At 30.1% G+C, this 19,620-nt stretch overlaps 2 protein-coding genes across 6 annotated transcripts in view; one reads left to right on the top strand and one right to left on the bottom strand.

Annotated features, from left to right (window-relative positions):
* The first annotated feature begins 544 nt into the window (after positions 1–544).
* Positions 545–4,100, top strand: LOC122576151 (small VCP/p97-interacting protein). Its single transcript, XM_043746029.1, has 3 exons — positions 545–1,892; positions 2,484–2,651; positions 2,913–4,100. The coding sequence occupies exons 1-3, from the start codon at positions 1,827–1,829 to the stop codon at positions 2,925–2,927; spliced, it is 249 nt and encodes an 82-aa protein (XP_043601964.1). The 5' UTR covers positions 545–1,826; the 3' UTR covers positions 2,928–4,100.
* Positions 4,101–4,205: 105 nt separating this feature from the next.
* LOC122575975 (tricalbin-1-like) overlaps positions 4,206–19,620 on the bottom strand; it is a 30,117-nt gene continuing 14,702 nt past the window's right edge. For 4 of the 5 annotated variants that reach the window (XM_043745599.1, XM_043745580.1, XM_043745560.1 and 1 more), the window contains 17 exons: positions 16,246–16,496; positions 13,984–14,069; positions 13,012–13,201; positions 12,240–12,607; positions 11,622–11,850; positions 11,356–11,504; positions 10,872–10,966; positions 10,606–10,779; positions 10,018–10,215; positions 9,648–9,917; positions 7,279–7,452; positions 7,007–7,205; positions 6,685–6,908; positions 6,252–6,471; positions 5,953–6,073; positions 5,642–5,856; positions 4,206–4,559 (listed from right to left, as the gene is read on the bottom strand). In XM_043745599.1, the coding sequence (XP_043601534.1) occupies positions 4,405–4,559; positions 5,642–5,856; positions 5,953–6,073; positions 6,252–6,471; positions 6,685–6,908; positions 7,007–7,205; positions 7,279–7,452; positions 9,648–9,917; positions 10,018–10,215; positions 10,606–10,779; positions 10,872–10,966; positions 11,356–11,504; positions 11,622–11,850; positions 12,240–12,607; positions 13,012–13,201; positions 13,984–14,069; positions 16,246–16,496 (3,318 nt within the window). In that variant the 3' untranslated portion in view covers positions 4,206–4,404. The remainder of the gene's footprint in view (positions 4,560–5,641; positions 5,857–5,952; positions 6,074–6,251; positions 6,472–6,684; positions 6,909–7,006; positions 7,206–7,278; positions 7,453–9,647; positions 9,918–10,017; positions 10,216–10,605; positions 10,780–10,871; positions 10,967–11,355; positions 11,505–11,621; positions 11,851–12,239; positions 12,608–13,011; positions 13,202–13,983; positions 14,070–16,245; positions 16,497–19,620) is intronic. The other variant, XM_043745588.1, reaches the window with a different exon arrangement.

Raw genomic sequence — 19,620 nt, forward strand, 5'->3', positions numbered from 1 at the left:
ACAAATAATGCAATAATGAAACTACTTGTAAGTTGCCAAAGAAAGAGAAATTAATTGTTTACTTTATTAATTATTAATAACACTATATTTTTGAACAATGACACATATAAAAGGGTGAGAAAAATATAGTAGTACAAAATGTCAAAATATAATAATTTATTAACAAAAAACAAAGAAAATAAACAATACATTTAAAAATATTAGATATACCTAATATGTGTGTCCCATATTTCTATACCAGTAGAGTATCCTATAAAGAAAAACCATTCACAACGTTTGAGTCAGACTCTTATATTATTAAAGTATAAATTTGTGCCTTCGAGGAAATCCCAACTGCTCTTCACCCTTCCTCTTAACTCTTGAGACCTGCGCTCTTCTTTTTTAATCTTCTCGGGCACGGATCTTCCTTAATTTTAACGGAAAACTTTCCTTCGGATGCTCCTAGAATCATTGAAGAAATTGATTCTTCAGAAACTGTGGAATTTGGAACACGATTGTTTTGTACGCTGACTTCATAGTGATCGTTTTTTTTAACTTACGAATAAGAGAGTTTCCGCGGTCAGTAGGAAACTGCACCCTCGCCTCCTGTGTCGAAACGTCCTGTTCTCGGACGAGATGTCGGGATTCATCCTCTTTTTTTTATGTCACAATTAGTTTCATTATTCCGCGACTTTGTCATTCTCATACTTGTCTATCTCGAAGAGAAAAGTGGATATGAACTTTTCCGTAGAACCGTACAATTGTAGCGTGGAGCTCAACAGGTTCTTGTCTGTGTTAGTGGCAGATTTCTAATTTTATAGGTTGTTATATACGCTAACTTTAGTTAACTTCAAGACTTGGTCGCATGGTACAGCACCTGTACTGTGAAACAACTAGAACTACGGTCGCGAGCACTCTCATTTTCTCTCTGATAAAAAATTTTACTTTATTTGAAGTAAAATTCTTAGACTCAACGTGGAATTGCTGATATCATATATCAGAAAGAAAATCTTATATATGTCATTGCACATGATTTAATGATAATTATACAATAGGTTTATTTGTTTATTGATTGAAAAAAATACATATATACATATCATATCCCGTTCAACATGAAGAGTCAGCAGAGGTAACAGACGTACATGACTGGTCAGGAGCGTATTCACAACTTTCAGGCATTGCTTTCCGGACGGAATTCTTAAAATGAGTATACATAATTGACGCAAAAGTTTTGTATTAATTGCTTATATATGTATATAAAACTAATAATACAAGATATAATATACTACTGTACAATACTACTGTACCATAAATAATATGCACAAATAAAGCAATATAATATTACAGTAGATAATCGATGCCCCGATGAAATTGGTTCTTATACAAGCACAACAAAGCGTTTATGCAGGGACTACTCAACATATTGATTGCGAAATTGTATTTGAAAAATCAGTAAAAATACCTTGTTCAACCAACAAATCTTTTAAATGATAAAACAAATATAAATTTATCCTTATACTTCATAACGTGTTCTTGACATTGCTGTCTGTCATAAATGTCCGTGTCATAAATCCCAGAAGTTGAAGATGGCCGTAACAGTAACTCAATAACTAAATCCGCTGAATTCAATATCCGCCACCTAGTAGCTGATGCCCCTTACATTTGTCAGTTGATTAGTACATGGTCGTTCTGTTTACTTCTGCTAACTTCGCGTTGAACAGAGTATAGTAAATGACAACTCTTATCATTAATACACGTCAAAAGTTGTATGTTTATTGAAAGTAGTGTAAAAATTATAGTATAAATAATTTAATTTTTAACTGTAGTAAAAACTAATTGCATTTATCATGGGAAATCTGTGCTTATCTTGTTGCAAAGAATCATCTTCGTGCGAAGATTTAACACCAGATTTGGTAAGATTAAAAAATTGAAGGTTATTTAGTAATATGTATTTCAGTACGTATACAGTGTTTTTATTAACATTTTTTCATTAATATATATATTAATATTATTAATAAATATATATATATATATTTTTCTAACCAACATTAAATTTATTAATTTAACTGTTACTTTAACATCTTTGTTTTTATAAATATCTTTTCTCTTATATATTAATATCTTAAATTGTCATTATATGTTCAATTTTTGCACAATATTATATTTTATGTACATACATATATATTTGTTGCACGTGGTATTAAAAATTTATCTTAAACGAATTTTTGTCATATTAAAAAATATATTATGTGTTTATTTAGGTTGCAATTCTTTATAATAATGAAATAAATATTTATAATAGTGAAATATCCTTTCATTTCAAACATTAAAGAATTATTTTAGGGTATTAATTTTAGTTACAATAAGAATAATAATTAACAGTAAATAATAGTAAAGAAATTCAAGACATTAATAATGTTGATCTTTTTAAAAATACTTTTAAAGATTACTTTTAGTGATGATTACAAAAAATTTAATACATAAAAAGATACATTTATGTTTAGGAAACTAGGAGAAGGAAGCAAATGGAAGCTGCAGAAAGAAGAATTGCTGAACAACAAAATCGAGGCATTAAAAATACTGATGCTGTTAGAAGACAAGAAAGGCTAGATCAATTACGTGAGAAGCGCCAAGAAGAAGTTGGGAATAGGAATATGCAAAATAATTTAAAGGTAAGATGTTTAATTTTTTAAAGAAAAGAATTTGGATCTCTAAAGTTTTATCTAAGAGAACTGAGTAAAAACTGCCAAATTGATACAGAATTGAATTGCATTAAAGAAAGAAACTTTGTTTTAATGGTCTATATATTGTTACATTATATTTAAAACTAAAATACTAATAGTTGCTTTATTTGATGATTTTGTAATTTTTTAAAATTAAATTTAAGCAAAAAAAACTATATTATAAAATAATTTTTTTTTTTATTGTTATAGTGGCAAATTAGTTAATTGTAATCCTGGATGGAATTTGCTGCAATATTCAAATTTTCAAAAATGTACAAGTTGGAATTATTAAGAATATATACAATGTACAAAAGGTGTATTTTATATGGTACTGTTTATTGATAGAAATCAAAGAAAGTAATGTTGCAGGTCTGCATTTTGCAAAATATAAATATTTAAAGATATATACATTTGCATATATAGATGTATATCTGTTTTCATAGATTATGTTTTTTATAGTGCCTTAAATATTTATATTAATTATACCAATATTTTCTATGATATATAATTAAAAATGTAATTATAATATGTGACAAAGTGTGTCACAAAAATATATGCTACGTTATGAATAATTATTATTACATCTAATCTAATGATTTTTGTTTTAATATTACTTATACTTTTCATCCTAATATATATTTATATTTCAATATCACAAACGTCTAATGTTTTAATAATCTAATTAATGTTTGACAAAACAATATATCTTAACTATATGTATATAAGATCATTATGACCAAATTCTTTATATTTTGTTATTATTGTTGGATATACTTTTATTAAGATTGTATAATATTCAGCACATACTAGAATATATTATTTATTCATGTGGTATATTTAATAAGAAAATTAAAAATGAAAGTCACTTTCTTGTAAAATTTCATTTGATAATAATAATACATATATGTAGTTGTGTAAAATATACAAGGCTAATGATACATATAAAACTAATTTATATTTATTTTCTATAATGTGATAGATACATTGAAAATGATGTGCAGTATAGGCTGGCTGTAGTGTTAGTAATCATGATAATACCTGTCATTAAATGTAAATCTACGTTTATGTATAAATAAGTTTGTTAACAGCAAAAGTGAAAAAATACATGTTTAAATGAAGAATATTTGTATGGCGCTATTATGGGTATAATTATTTGTTATGATTAAAAGCCTAATGAATTGTAAAATTGATGAAAAAAAAAAAAATGTTTATATATAGTTAATGAGTTATTTAGAGTACGTATTACTATGCACTAACAACAAATACATGTATAGTTTGTAATCTTTTCTAGATCAAATATAGGATTTATTTAAGAAATACATATTAGTTTGTGAAATACTATAAGTATTAAGGAGGAATTGTTGTTAGAATTTCTTAATTTATAATTAAAGGAATGATGAAAAAGATAATTATTTATCTTCATAGCTTTTTTTATAAATTGTTTTATAATGAAAAATGAAATATATGTATACACTTTATGGTACAAAAGACAAATGTTACAATTTTCATTTTGAGATAATATTCGTTAGTTTATTTATGTACATGTATATGTACACGTAATAAAATATGTAAAATGTAAAACGTATTCGTAAATACGCTTACTATCATGTCATACTGTTTCAAGGGGGACTTTTCAATTTACATATGTATGTTTGGAAAATTATAATTTTCACAAATATTTATAACACTGACTAAAAATGTTTTATATTTTTCCTATCCGATGTACTGACCAGGATCGAAAAAGTTTCTTTGTGGATTTACTTTTTAGTTCTCTTCCATGAACCATTTGTACTTCCAATGATGCTCCATTGTTTAATGCTAACCATGTATGAATTTCATCAGTTGCCGCGGAAACGCCTACATATGTAAATATAATTTAATAAGAAAATTTACATATTCAAATTTTATACCTACATACAGGGTATCTCAAAGTGGGTAGTAAAATAAGGCAGGAATTGATTCTTTAAGCAAAAGTAAGAAAAAAAATTAAATCTTTTGTTTAACATCTTGTTTTCGAGAAAATTGAGTTTGAAAATTCATCGAGTACATGTGCATCCATTAGACTGAACGTGTTCAGCACGGACCGCAAACAAAGCGTTAGCGTCTGTTTGTGAACGAGTAACAAGATTGTATTAATATATTTAGCATTTAATTTATTTTAATTTTAATTTGTGTTAAATTTATGTTAAAATAATAAAAACTCTAACATAATCAATATCACAGGGAAATAATTAAACAACGAATCGCCGATCATAGAAAAGCGGTTTCGATCGTTGATGTAGCTGTACCGAAACAGTACAATGCCGACATTGGCCTGTCAACAAACGCCCATGATGAACGCATTAAGTCTGGCGACTGCACGCACACATATATTCGACGAATTTTTGAACTCAATTTTCTCGAAAATGAAATCTCAAATAAAAAGAATGTATTCTTTTTTTCATTTATTTTTCGTGATAGAATCAGCCCCTGCCCAATTGTTCTATCCGATCTAAAATACCCTATATATCAATTTTGTATTTTCGTATTACATACATGAGAGCGAAAAGATTTATGGATTTAAGGTCACTTTCACTTTAAAATACTTACTTTAATATGGTACAACATAAAAGTGCTTTTATAGATATTCCGAGTAGAAGATGGATGTGTCAATTTATTTAAACAATATTGAAAAGCATATTCTATCAATGAATGTATTGTACCATATTTGATCTAATTCTCTGAAACTTTTAAATATCTAAAGACACAGTAAGACATAACAAATAAATTTATCATAATGCACGCGCATAGTAAATTTATTGTTGTGATGATAGTTTAGTAGACAGTTAAAATGATAGTTATGTAAAGTATTTGGTCCTTCTTGTAAGGATTGTTATTTATTTACTCATTTCAAACCAGTTTTTATATCAAAGTGCAAAGTAAATTATATTTAAACCTACCTAATAATTCATGAAGAGTGATACGCCGGCTAGCTAATAATTCTTTACTAGCACTTCTGATCTCAAATATTAATAAGGACTGCCTGGGCACATTATCACCTTCTATATGAAAGTCTATACTGAACTGTGGGTTAGGCATTGCAGGTAAAAGTCGAGATTTCGCTAATGTTTTACCACTATTTGTCGAAGACGTAATTTTATCGGGACTGGTACATCTAATAAATATAAAAGATTTTTATATTATTTTTTGTATTAATATTCATATTTTTGTGCCCACAGGCACATATATATATATATATATAAGTACCTACATTTGAAGCTTTATTCGACAATATAGTTGAGCGATATGTGCGACATGAAGACCTTGAGCTTGTAAAACTTTTCCTTCTATTCCCGAGTATTTTTCTTTAGTGCCATTGACAACTTTTAATTCTGATTGAATAAATGTGTTGATTATACATATAAGTAATATAAACATGACATGATAGAGGTTCAATCATTGATACAATATATGATGTCTAATTTCGTGAAATCTTACAAAGCAAAACATATTATTATATGTACTATGTTAATCGTTAACATAACTATGTTAATTGTAAAATTTACGTACCATTTGGTCTTAATCTTAAACGCGGACTAGGTTGTCTTATTCTGCCAAGCATATCAGGTTGTGATATAGCATGCGCTAAACCAGATCCTTGTAAAAGTTCTGTAGCATCAGCTTCTCCTCCACCTCTAGGTTCCAAACTCAATGTTACGCCTTTTGATTCATTTTTGTCCTCTATATTTACTTCAGAACGAAATCTACGAAGTTTTAATCCTCTTTTCACCTAAAATCATTCATAATAATTAATGATAAATAAATAATTTAAATAACCTTCAATTTTATTATTTACGCTACCGGCTATAGTAATATTTTAGATTATTTAGTTTGCCAAGTCAATGTTATTGTACACATGTATTTCAATTTTAAGAATAAATATATCAATTACATATATGTATGTAGATTGGACAATATTTATTTTATTGATTATTATGATCACCTTTTGTTTCATAACGCGAAAACTGTTATATTGTGGCAATTTTTTGCCGAAATTCTGTTCTGGACTTGGGGTTAAACTGTTGTGAGGAGATGGTCGCTCTCTTAACTTTGACGTGTCAGTTTCATCAATTACATCTGTTATGGATTCTGTGACAACACTAGGTACCCACGAATTCTCGGTTCCATTCATTTCGTTGGAGTCTTTACTTCCAATACTAGCTTTGTCTATTTCAAATAATTTAGATTGGAAATAAGTAATCAACGAGATAAAAAAACCTTTATACAAATTTTATATTATGTTAAACTCTTGGAAAATAATTCACCGGATTGACTAGAAATAATTGGTTTTAACAAGGTAATTGTACGCGGGGGCGGCGGTGGTGGTACAATGTCTAAATGCAATCTCATTTTTGACTTTTCCATCGAAGGTCTTCTTATAATATTTGACACCGTTTCAGAACTTTCAATATTTAATTGGGTTGAACTTTCGCTGATATTGCTGGCTGCATATGTGCTTTGAGACTAAATGAAAAAATATCAAGTAGGTAGTTTGAAATGTTGCTTTTGTTTGAAACAAAAATGTGGTAATATGTACCTCGCACTCTTCGGATAAAACTTTAATTTTCAACTCTACAGATCCCGTTTTGGTTTCCCTTAACACCAACCAATGGGACTGATCGCTGCTTGATAATTTTCTAATGTCATCGAGAGTCAATGATACTTTTCCAAGATAATCCCTCATACCAAAAGTATCATGATCCCATAATACCTACGTGAAAAATAGCATAAAAGTATCGTATTTATTATTCTTTTCCTTCTACTTATTATTATTAATATTATTTAATAATTAATTAAATTATTACTATCTTTATTCACGCTTTTGTGATTTTAAAGGTTGTATGACGGATTCTTTCTTGTTCACCAATTCATATGTTCTTCTGTTACTGCTGTAGTGTTTGTTTGATTATTGTTGATGTTTGGAGTATTGTAACTTTTTATATGTTTATATGGATGAATGTGTGTGTTTATACCTATTGTTTTAAGGTGGTTGGACAAATTTTTTTCTTGTGATACCTGTAACGGGTATGACTATTGTAACAGATATACTATTGTCACTTTCTCTTGTTTCCATAGATTTTCTTTCCTCTTTTATTTATAAATGTGATATGGAGTCCACTACATGTAATCGTTTATCGGTGTGTATTGTTTTGTCCTATAGTTATCGGTTCTCAAGTATGTTTCGGATGTATATTTGTAGTTTGGCGTGCGTGCTTGTATTAATTGATATTCTATTGCGAATTCTTGATGTACGGTTCTTACCGCGGCGTTATATCTGATGTGTAGCCTGTCCGTGTAGCCTATTCCGGTTTCTTATGGTTATGACGTTGTCTTATATTGCCATTTTATTAATATTATCTTTCATTGAATATATATAGTATGAGAAAGTGTAGAATGTTAAAAAAGAGGCCGATACTTGAAGAGTTAGTAGTACTCACCGAGGGGAGTAAAAAGAATTCAATCAACATAGGTTCTAAAAACAATTCTTTCGATGTAAAATTGGTTTTCATTATTAATGGTAAATGTACAGATCGAACTCAATTTCTCCTATTTCGGTATTTTGATATGTGGATTTTTAATGGTGGGACATCACTCTGAACAATTTTTTCCTATACATATAGCTGGCGGCATCGCATACGGTTTTCGAGATATCCGCAAAAAATCGGTACCATTACAATGAATTCTGCCTATAATTGTGCATCTGTGGCAGTATGTCAATATTGGTAACCGGTCGCTTAAGCTCACCCGATCCTCATTTATAAACAGAAGATAAGCGGCCTGCCGCTGGCAACTAACACATCCTAACGCAGCTGCTACAGCAAACACAGCCAAAGGCAGAATTATCTGTAGTGGTACCGGACTGTTTTTTGCGAATATCTTGGAAACTAAGGCCGACCGTTAGTGGCATGTATAGGAAAAGCTAATTCAGAATCATGCTCCTATCCCCCACATATTAAAAAATCATCGAAGTCGAAGATGTTGAGTTTGATCTGTACACTTACCTTATTCATTATTTAATGTTCGGTATCATGAATGAATTTCTTTGCAACACATTTAATGTACAATAGGACCTCGATTAATCTATTTGCGATTATCCGAAATCTTCTGTTTACTAATAACAAACGTTTTTATATGTATATTTTATGATTGAAAAGTTGCCGTAATAAAGCACATGTATGTGCGAAAGTGAAAAAATAAATTGATTATACAATATAATAAATAATTATATTATAAATAAAAAAATGATTATATTGTAAAAGGAAATAGATCTTCTAAAAAATAAAGAGCTTGTTTTGGTATAGAAAACATGTTTTCACTTATTTCCCTTCGGGGTTCGATGATTATCCGTTGGGCATCAATTTATCTTGGCCGCGTCCTCCAATTAAGCCGATTCGAGGTTTTACAGTGCAGGTATAGTCGAAAATGAAATGTGTTAATATGAAAATGCATTTTGTATATGGTATTTGCAATGGGAGCGCGTATACAGTCAAAAAAATATCTCTATAGCCGCATACTCATTTAAAAGCTTTGGTCTACTCATCGCCGATAAATAATATGCCGGATTTACGATAACGATAAAAGAAAATACATGGTATGGAAGGAACTTGTGATTCACAGATATCAATTTTATATAGAAATTGGAGGATAGTATATAGCGAATATTTAGAAATATGAAGATTTATGCTATATTATCCTACATTTGCGTCTTCTAAGTTTGTATATTCAATGTATTATGAAAGCTTACTCATGATATCGAACGCTAATAATGAAAGTTGATTTTGCATCGAAAATATTGTTTTTAGGACCTGTATCGATCAAACGTTTTATATTTCTCTTGATGAATATTATAAGTCCAACTTAAGCGTCGGACCATTTTTAAATACGCTGTATAAATAGGAATCTTACGACATCCAAAGTTTCGCCCATTCTGGGCAAACCCATGATGGAACTTTCATCCCAGCAAGGATTCAGTGTTTTCTTCTTTATGCTGCTTTTATACTTTGTTTCATTATTTAGTTTCAGTTCACAGAAAGGGTCGCTGAAACCATTTAGATCTTTCGCAACAAGATCTTTCGCGCGTATTAGTGTCACTTCCATTAGTCCACTTCCAGTGGAAAGTAAACTGGATACATCCGATGAGGCGGGATCTATATCCTTGTGAGTTAATAATAATTTCTGAAGAAACAGATAATACGTAAGAAAGTAAAGATGAAGTATCATTTACATCGATGTTAATAAATACGCGTATGTAATTGTTTTCATCGATTGTACTAACTGCCTGTTGCATCCACGGTAGACTGTTTCTTTTAGATTTTGGCTCCTCGTCTGATATTGGAAAAATCAAACTACTTCTTCGGCTGGTGATTATTTGCTGTATACTTTTAACGGGGTAGAATAATACAGAAACGGTCATTGTTGACGTAATGTTCGATCCACTGAGGATCAATTCTTTTCTAACTGTCCATATATTTTCCTAAACAAAAACATATTGCTAATTAATTAGATTCGTGTAGTACAATAAAATCAATTAAAACCAATTATACAGATGTGTACAGAATTAATACACCGATACAGTGAAAATAAAGTGATAGGTACTATATGCAAAGAGTAGAAGAAATTGCACTTCTCTCCCCGAACAAATTTCTTAGAATATTTGCTCTATCTCGACGCGAATTGAAGATGAATGATGTATATTATTCGTGTTTTTGATGAACTATATTAAAGAGCATTCACACCTTATGATATGTTTTGAAGTGTAATTTCAAGTATTCTATGTAACAAATATCTGATAAATACTTGAAATACTTGTCAAAAAATTTATATACCAAAATGTTATTTCTGCATATTAATTATGCAATCTTACTTGAGATAAAGATAATATAGCGAGCCCAAGCATATCACCATCAATCGATTTGGATATATTCCAAGAGTATACGACAAAACTTAGAGACACTTGAGTATAATCTTGAACAAGAAATTGTGCTCTCGATTCCCAACACGGCGATGTAGTGCTTCGAATATAATGCGTTGTTTTTACCTGAATGTTAAATAAACAGTATTTAGATAGGTAGAATAGGAAATCGAATTAACAAGTCTCTCTTTCATAATAAGGGATATGTAAAAGCGTACCTTTTTACGATTGTTGAATAATATGCAATAAGGATTACAGTGGGAATTGCCACTATTTAGATTTTCCGCTGAATGAATATAAACGACTAGTACTCCTGAAAATGATATTTACACACGAATTTACATACGAATACACATAACGAGTCACATCAAATTTATCAAATATGTATCATCATTCAATGGCAATGCAATCAGAATATTGCAACACAATTGACAAAAAATATATGATAATGATTGTGTGTCGTATTTTAATAAAGGCGAATGAAGTATGGGTTAGTAAAAGATCATGTCTGAAAGCTACAAATTTGAAATACCAATGTTACGATGTTTGTTTTATTTTACCTGACTTTTGCGTTCAATTGGTATACTTTCGTGGTACTCAAAATATCAGATAGAATAACATCGGTTAAAAAAATTACGCAATGATTTTGGCCAGCGATAGAATATAATAGAAATAGATAAAAATATAAAAAATTTCAGTTACCTGACAAGTATGAATTATCTTCTATCAATTCCGGTTGTGGCAAGTCTGGATCCAGTTTTGGTAGCGCAGTATATTCTAATCGGGCGTTGATGTTTGGAATGATAGCACTAGTCCGGGACGGTTTCTTTGGTTGTAATACGGTTTCGATACTTTCGGATGAAAATGTTAAAATTGTGTATATAAATGTGTATTCTTCAGTTCATATTGTTACTTTTTCAGTAGTCTTAAGCTGATGTAACTGATTTGTAAGCTGTGTATTAACTTACACTTGTGAGTTATCCCAATTATATGCTCCGAGCGCGAGTTCGAACTGAGCCAGTGTGACGGTGCTGACAAGTCGTTTTGCTTTTAATTTGATAGAGACTTTCTCGTTATCCAAGACACTCATTAAGAAAGATATGTTCTCGTTCCACGTGGAATTCAAAAGAGTTGCGATTCGTCTTTGATCTCCTAATGTTACCACGAGCCATCTCACTTCGTCCGCGATGATAGGAGCTATGAATTAAAAAACGCAAATACTATTTTTATTTTTTTCTTTTTGTGAAATAGCATTTTGAGAAACAGCAAATTATATTTCCAGAATTGTAATATAATATTATTTTACGAGATAATATACGCAACTTTTCTATATGTTGCGTATTTTGCAGTCTCATGATTGCGCTTAGGATTTCATTTTAACCATAAACTTATTTGTATTTGCTTTTAAACTATACTTGCTATTAAACTGTAATATTTTATATTCACTACTTAAGATTTTAATTTCTTCTCTATCATTTCCTTTTTTCTTTTGAATATTTGATATATCCTCTTTTCGTACTACTAATATGTAGATTCTGTAGATTTTTGTATGTCGTTTATTAAATCGTTTCGATAATCTGCAGTACCTGAACATCCATTTTGAGACAAAACGATGGTAAGCACTCCTTGTGGTATAGAATTAGTTAGTGAATCGAATCTGGGTCCAGGTCGTTCTTGAGCTCTCAGATTCATCTCTAAGTGACCCGGATCGACAATCCAATTAGCCAAAGCGTCCGTGACCACCGCATGAATCCACGTCTTAATTAAAGGTAATTCCATCATTTGTACTGCTCGCAAGATTCTCACGCTGAACCAAACATCCGGTTTCTCTAAGAAACTCACGCTTAAAGATGTTGCGTGAGGAAACGGTGCCATGGAATCAAGAGTTAGGGTGGCAAGAATGGTACCTGAGAGAGACAGTTTCTCCACCGCCAGATCGATGTCCATGCCAACCCTTTAATCCCAGATTAAACTTTTTGAAACGCAATAAGATCAGAGAATCAGCTATTACAGTAAGTAGTACACACAGTAAGTAAAAAATTATATTTTTCAATCATATAATAATAATAATAAAAATAAAAATAATAATATTTTAATTATATTATATTATTTTATGGTTTTCGAAAATATTTGTAATATCTTTTTCTCTCTCGTGCAAAGTATAATTAGTAAGTAGTAGTAGTAGTAGTAAAGAAAAGTAGCAACGGATTTCATTTTCCGAAAACTATATTCTCTTTTTGTTAAAACGAAAAAATTGAAGGCTTTTGAAATTATTACGGATGTAATCGAATCTTACTTTCTTTTCTATATTAATTGTGTACATTTGTTATACATGTAGATGATATACTATATACTAACCCTTTTCCAAATAGTCTTGTTGTGATGAGCATACGAAATTGCTCGCAATCGAGGCGTAAGTCAGCTTCGATTGACAATTTCATTTGTCTTGTTTGACAATCGTCATCGTTGTTCGCATAATCTACCGTCCTTATGCGTGTGATACATGGCGTTTGCTCGCCAAATGTGAGCTCTCTTAATTCCAGTGGTCCTAGAATGATATTTTCCATTGAAATTATTCTTTTATAAATTCATAAATATTTAAATCAATGGTAGAGTTTCCTATAAATGATCAATCTCATTAAGTTTATGTTCTTGCAGAAATTAAAGAGAGTACTTTGTTCCTCTAGTCCTTAATTGTCTACCTCCACTCGTTTATAAACTGATAAAATTGAATTTAAAGTTTACTGTTAATAAGTTTAATATAATTGTATGAAGTTAGGATTTAAATGAGCTGAATATCTATTGCATTTGCGGTATAATCTTCGTCATATTATTATGAGTCTGTATTTTTTATACCAATGCGACACATGTGGATTTCGTTAATTATATTTTCCTGAAAAATGGAATTAACTAAGAAAGTTAAGAATTAAGGTGACGATTTATCAAAAATGTTAAAAATATCAACTATTATGTTAAGAAGAAAGGAAGAAGGAAGAGTATTACGCAATTTGGTATAAATTATTCTGAGATCTAGAATTAGTCAAAAAAGGTATCTTGTAGGTATTTATTATGTTAGCTTTAATTTAATATACACGAAGCATACTAACATTATATTTTTAATTCCGAATTTCAAAACTGGATAGCAGTTTGCAAATTGTTGTTAAATATTATTTTATATTGATTATTATTATTAATTAATTTTTATTAATTTATTAATATTAATTGACTGATTATTTTCTATTGTAAACAGTTCTATTCTACAAAAATTTTAAATAGTATAATCTACAATATTTTACTAGCTAATTATAATTACATATTGCGAAAACTCACCAAGTATTCCAGGCTTGGCTTCATTTAGAAGAGGTTCCAGTCTTTCTTTTGCTAAAGAAAATATACTGGTGGCGCTAAATCTCCACCTACGTTATAAAAAGATAGTAAGTTGCAGATATGAGAGAAAAATATTATATTGATACATATGTATGTACGTTTAGAGGTAATTAGTTCTTGACTAAACATTAATATAACATTATATAAACAATTAACACTTAAAGATCACTAAATAGAAAGCTCAATATTTAAATATTATTTTAATAACATTAACAATAAGTTGTTAGAAACTAATCTTCATAAAATTAAGAAAAATCAATTTTGAATCTTGAAAAATAAAATTTTACTCAATTAAAGAAATATGTATATTTCAATTTGTTAATTTCATCAAAATGGCTATAGGATGCCATAGAAATGAATTTTAATCGAAGGCGAAGTATTTATCGGCACAGATTTTAGTAATTTGCATGTAGGATACCTATATTTGTCATAATTAAACACATTGTCTAATTATCTAAATGTTTTGATTATAATCGAGAAAATTTCGAAATCAAGTAAAATGGGCTATAGATCAACATTAATAATTCAGTGTATTGATAATGCTGGTAATTTCCTAGCTTTCAGCGAGAAATTTGCGAATTTTATCATTCGCTTTGACTTAGTTGATACACTTATATGTATTTAATATAAATAGATGTTTTGCCAGCTTAAATTTATTAAATATTAGTTTTACGTATTTTTTACATGAAAACATTCTTACGTGATTTTAGAATACTTGTTCCATCTAATTGTATACATAATAAATTATAATCATATTGTATCCTTATTATTATATATTCTTATTAGCACAAGCATAAAATATTTTTAAGGTTGTATTACTAAATCTTTATGATTATGGTATGGTAAATTGTTTTAATGTTTAGAAGTTTACAGATTCTTGTAATAGAATTGAATTTTATTAAAAAAAAATTATGTATATTTTCTCAAATCATCATTTTTCCTCGTAAATGGTTGATTTCTTTATTTTCCACTGTCTTTTTAGTTTGAAATAGTAAGGATTACAATAGTAAACGTATAATACTAATAAGACTAATACTAATAAGAAAATTGGTAAGAATTGCTCGATGGTTAGAGACGCTTGAACGGGACTATCAACTATCCAAGTAAGTAGTATTGCCTTTACATTTTCCCAGTCGAGCTTTTATGTGTTATTTTAGTATCCTTGAGCAATTCCAACAAACGAAAAAACGTTGCGTTGTAGCTATTACTGTTCGCTTGAACTGTTTTACCTAAGCACGACATATGATTAGTGGGCGCAATATATCGTGAGGCAAAGATTCAATATCGTTCAAAATTACTTTCAATTTCAATGTAATTACTATCGTTGTTGAATTGAAACCTTTTAAGGCTATTAGCTTCAAAATACATCGTATATATTGATATTTGTTACGAGGAGATAGGAGGTACATATGTATATATCAAAAAAGAATTGACTTCAGAATAAGCATATTAGAATACGAACAGAGGTTGCTATTCGAAATCTAATTTTGTCAACTATACATCAGCAGCAACAGTATTCATACGTATGAAATACGCGGTGAAATGTGAAAGGCAACTATTGCACTCATGGAATGTGGAATATTTACAAATACCCGCATGCTATTGATTCTTGAACTACGTTCGTTCACCTACAAGAGACATTCGAGGCTTTAACGATCACGCACATTTCCGAATACAAGATGGATAATTTCGATTCATGTACATATACAAATGTATGTTCGTTGATATATTGAATTTGATTTTATTAGTTCTCGGTTCGTACGGCACTGTAAATGTAATATTGTAAGGTATTACGATAAAGATCGACAGAAACGATTTAATGTCTGAAAAAAGAATGGAATTTATGTCGCGTAGGTACATTTCAAATAAAAAAAGTATTTTCAAGATACTTTGCAGTAGGTGAATACAGTTACTTTTGTTACCTTTTAGTCTTATTTGATATTCAAGAAATAAGCAACCCAGTAATTAATAATTATGAATATAGGCATATAATAATTAATATTATTTTCCATTAACAACATGGCAAAGTTTTAAGTTTGTTGTTACACAAATTAGGTTTAAGAGAGATATTTTTTACTCTAAGGAACTGCAGTTATTTTATACATGAAACGATTTCAACTTTCTTTACGAAATGATAATAAAGAAGGTCAGTTATTCGATAATTATACATATCTACTATGTATATTTTTAAAAGTACATGATTACCATTTATTCAGAAGTAAACTTAGCCATTCAGCAGTTTCATCCTTGTATAAAGTTCTTTTTCGACGTAGCCTGGCTAATTCGTGTTGAACGGTCGATTCAAGAAAACGGGACATCCTTGTTTTAAGTATTGTCGATGCTAGTGCTAGCACTAACATTAGCCATGCTATTGATAAATCTGCTGCACCTATCACCCACGCAATCGCAAAAGCCACGCCAAGGTATAAAGCACCGCGAATGGCTTCTACATCTCTCTGTAAAAAAAATTATTGTTCTTAACGAAAATATCACGTTAAAACATAAAGATGGTATCAAATATATTGATTATTGTATTTCTTGATCGAAGCAACATTATATTTTATGAACAGTTTACTAACAAGTAAAAACAGCATTGTTCCATTATTCATAGCGAAGCTATGTTCCGTGAAGAACGTTTTATTTTATTTTATCGATACATATTTACAAAAAAAGTAAGTAGGTATATTGTATATATTTGCTGTAGCTTTCTTCTTTGAATATTATTCGAGGATGAATTATTTTTAATCTTGCATTTATAGATGTAACATTTATATTTTTAATCACTTGTTTCGATGGTATACAAAATTTTCCAGTTATATTGATATAACTTGCTCTTTGATTGCTCTTTAATGTAAAAAGATGCTATTAAATGTTAAACGTGGTAAAAATTTGATGATATTGCTGGGTAAAGATAAGGTTTAATACGTAACATTTGTGATGATTTTTTAATATTTTTTACATGGATAAAAATGAAAGAAGTATCATTGTATAGGGTATAAAGAAAGTAAGTGTAAGGAGGTTCGTAGCGTGATTCCACACTTGAAATTCGGAGTCAAATTTTTGTTTTCATTGCAACATATTCTATTCATCACGAAAAACAAAAGTCTCGAGAAAGCCATGGATTGCAAATGGTCCCTTCTCCCGGAAAGAAAATGTTAAATTTTCAATAATTCTTAAACTGGAGACATATGAACAATAGAAGACCTCTTATGCGCAGAAAAGGTTCCGCGACAATGAGATTTTCAGCAATTAAGGTAACAATTCGATGACCAAGAATTAATATTGCAACATTTAAATCCATATCGAAGATCAAATCGGCTACGCATCCCCAAAGAAGAACAGGTTCGTTGTCGTCCTTGTTCATGCCTATTATTTGCTAATGGGTTTACATAGAATAGTTGTTGAATCAATCATCGGCGAATACGAATTTTATAAAATTCGACGCGTTCAAGCACTCCAAATAGCTATACTGCTTGACGAAATTTTTTCCATTGGATACTACTTAAGTTGCAGCCACGTTTTTTGGGCCGCGTAATGAATACAGTAGCATCCTCAATCAACAGATGCCAGGATTTGTGCTCGCGAAAAACCACGTCCAATAATTTAAAAGATTTAAAAAAAAATGGACAGGAATTATGTACCTAGATACTTATTATCTAACAAGTGCAGTATATTTGCGATTTTTACGTTTACGACTCCTTGGCAAATTACGAGAACGTGGGCAGAATGCAGAGCCGCTCCCCATGGATCATCTCCTCGTTTTCCAGAGTCGACACTATTGGACTTCTTTCTTTGCAGAGTAAAATATATCGTTCAGAGTTCGATTTAATAATTTGCATTCGTTGAAAAGTAATGCCAAATTGAGTATATTTTGCGTCGCTTACGATCAATTTTATTGTGTTTTACTTAAGATCATGGACACCTATCAGAATACTATCTAGAATATTTATCAAATCAACCATGGAAAAGAAGCCGGAGTGAAATATATGGAATTGAACATAGCTTTTATTATCTGAGTGAAAGAGGGATTATACGTAATTTGGTGGAGAAGGTTAACCAAAATGAGAAGTGTGAGTTCGGAACTGCTTAAATATCGAAAAAAGGAAACAAAGGAAGAGATACACAACATATAATGATATATTTAGGGTATTATTAACCTGCATCAATATATGTTACTTTTCTTGCACTGCTGACTGCAGAATGTTAACACATTGTGAATAAAGCCAGTTTCAGAATTATTAAAACTTTAATATTTTCTCTCCAGGAGAAGGGGTTATTTGCGACCCATGGTTCATTTGAGACTTTTGTTCTTTCGTGATGAGTAGGATATGTTGCGATGAAAAATATTTGACTTTCAATTTCAAGGTCAAAGTCGTATTTGCATAAACTTTTCGGCTTCTACAAATCTCTATCGGTCAGAAGGCGTAAAATTACGCTACAATCCTCTTCACACTTACCTTTTTTGCACCCTGTTATGTTATGTTATTTTTCGTTCTTCTGTAATATCAATATAAAATTTATTTTGTAATATCAGTATTTTGTAAACGACGTAAAATTCATATGCATACGCGCAGTTTAATGTTATTAAACACGTTCTTGAGAAAATATACGAAAAAATCAGCCTAGTGAAAAAGGGAGTAAAGCGAAAATCGTATACGATAAAAGTTGTTATGTATACTTTCATCTGGCGAGGATACAGTGCACGACCCACAACGTTTGCAGTGTATACATATGTACATGTATCTATGTACATACTCACGCAACATCGCGTGCACGTATTATTATGTATTTGTAGTTGTTACAATTAGGTAAGTATTAGGTATATATAGGTATGGAAGAAACTTTTCTTTGTCACGTTATGGAAAACGTCATTAAGCTGACAATGTTTAGATTAATTGTAAGATGTACGAATGAAAGTAATCGATTCGAATAGAAAGGTTGCGTACAAAATATTTTACACCTCTATAAATCGCTAGGGAAACATTAATATTTACATTATGTACGTATATCTAAATTTGATACTGAATATTATCGAAGCGAAGTCAATGTTGTCGTCTTTTCCCATCTTTTTTTAATTAACACATAATAAAGTAATCACGATATCTTTGCATGAAGATAATGTCTTAATGTATCATGTATAAATAATTGTAAAAGCGTATAGTCTCGCAAATAGGTCTTAATAGATGATCAAAAAAGTTGTAATCAAATCAATGCACTAACGTTTGAATATGAATGAAGATTTAAAAGTATATATTAATAAAACGTTAGGGATGAAGTAGCTTGGTTTTGCTTGGTACAAACGTATTCTTTCCACGTATCCTTCGATCCTACCTGGTAAACTTTTGATATCCATATCATGAAGAAAAACTTGCCTTATAGCTTTTATGTATTTTACGTTTGCATGATAGTAATACTATCTGTCTTGTCAAGAACGTAACATTTCATTAATTAGAAAGTCGCCCAATGCTAAGGTATTCATGATCAACATCGATCGTAAATAATTATATCGATCTGTGGTGTTTCAAGAAGAAATAGGTATCCTTGGATAATGTACATCTTTACCATTTGTCATTTACATAC

The sequence above is a fragment of the Bombus pyrosoma genome, linkage group LG2, assembly GCF_014825855.1.
Source record: "Bombus pyrosoma isolate SC7728 linkage group LG2, ASM1482585v1, whole genome shotgun sequence".
Taxonomy (NCBI): Eukaryota; Metazoa; Arthropoda; class Insecta; order Hymenoptera; family Apidae; genus Bombus; species Bombus pyrosoma.

Coding starts and splice junctions, on each gene's coding strand:
- LOC122576151 (XM_043746029.1), top strand. CDS start 1,827: ATGGGAAATCTGTGCTTATCTTGTTGCAAAGAATCATCTTCGTGCGAA. Junction 1,893..2,483: donor AAGATTTAACACCAGATTTG/GTAAGATTAAAA, acceptor ATTTATGTTTAG/GAAACTAGGAGAAGGAAGCA.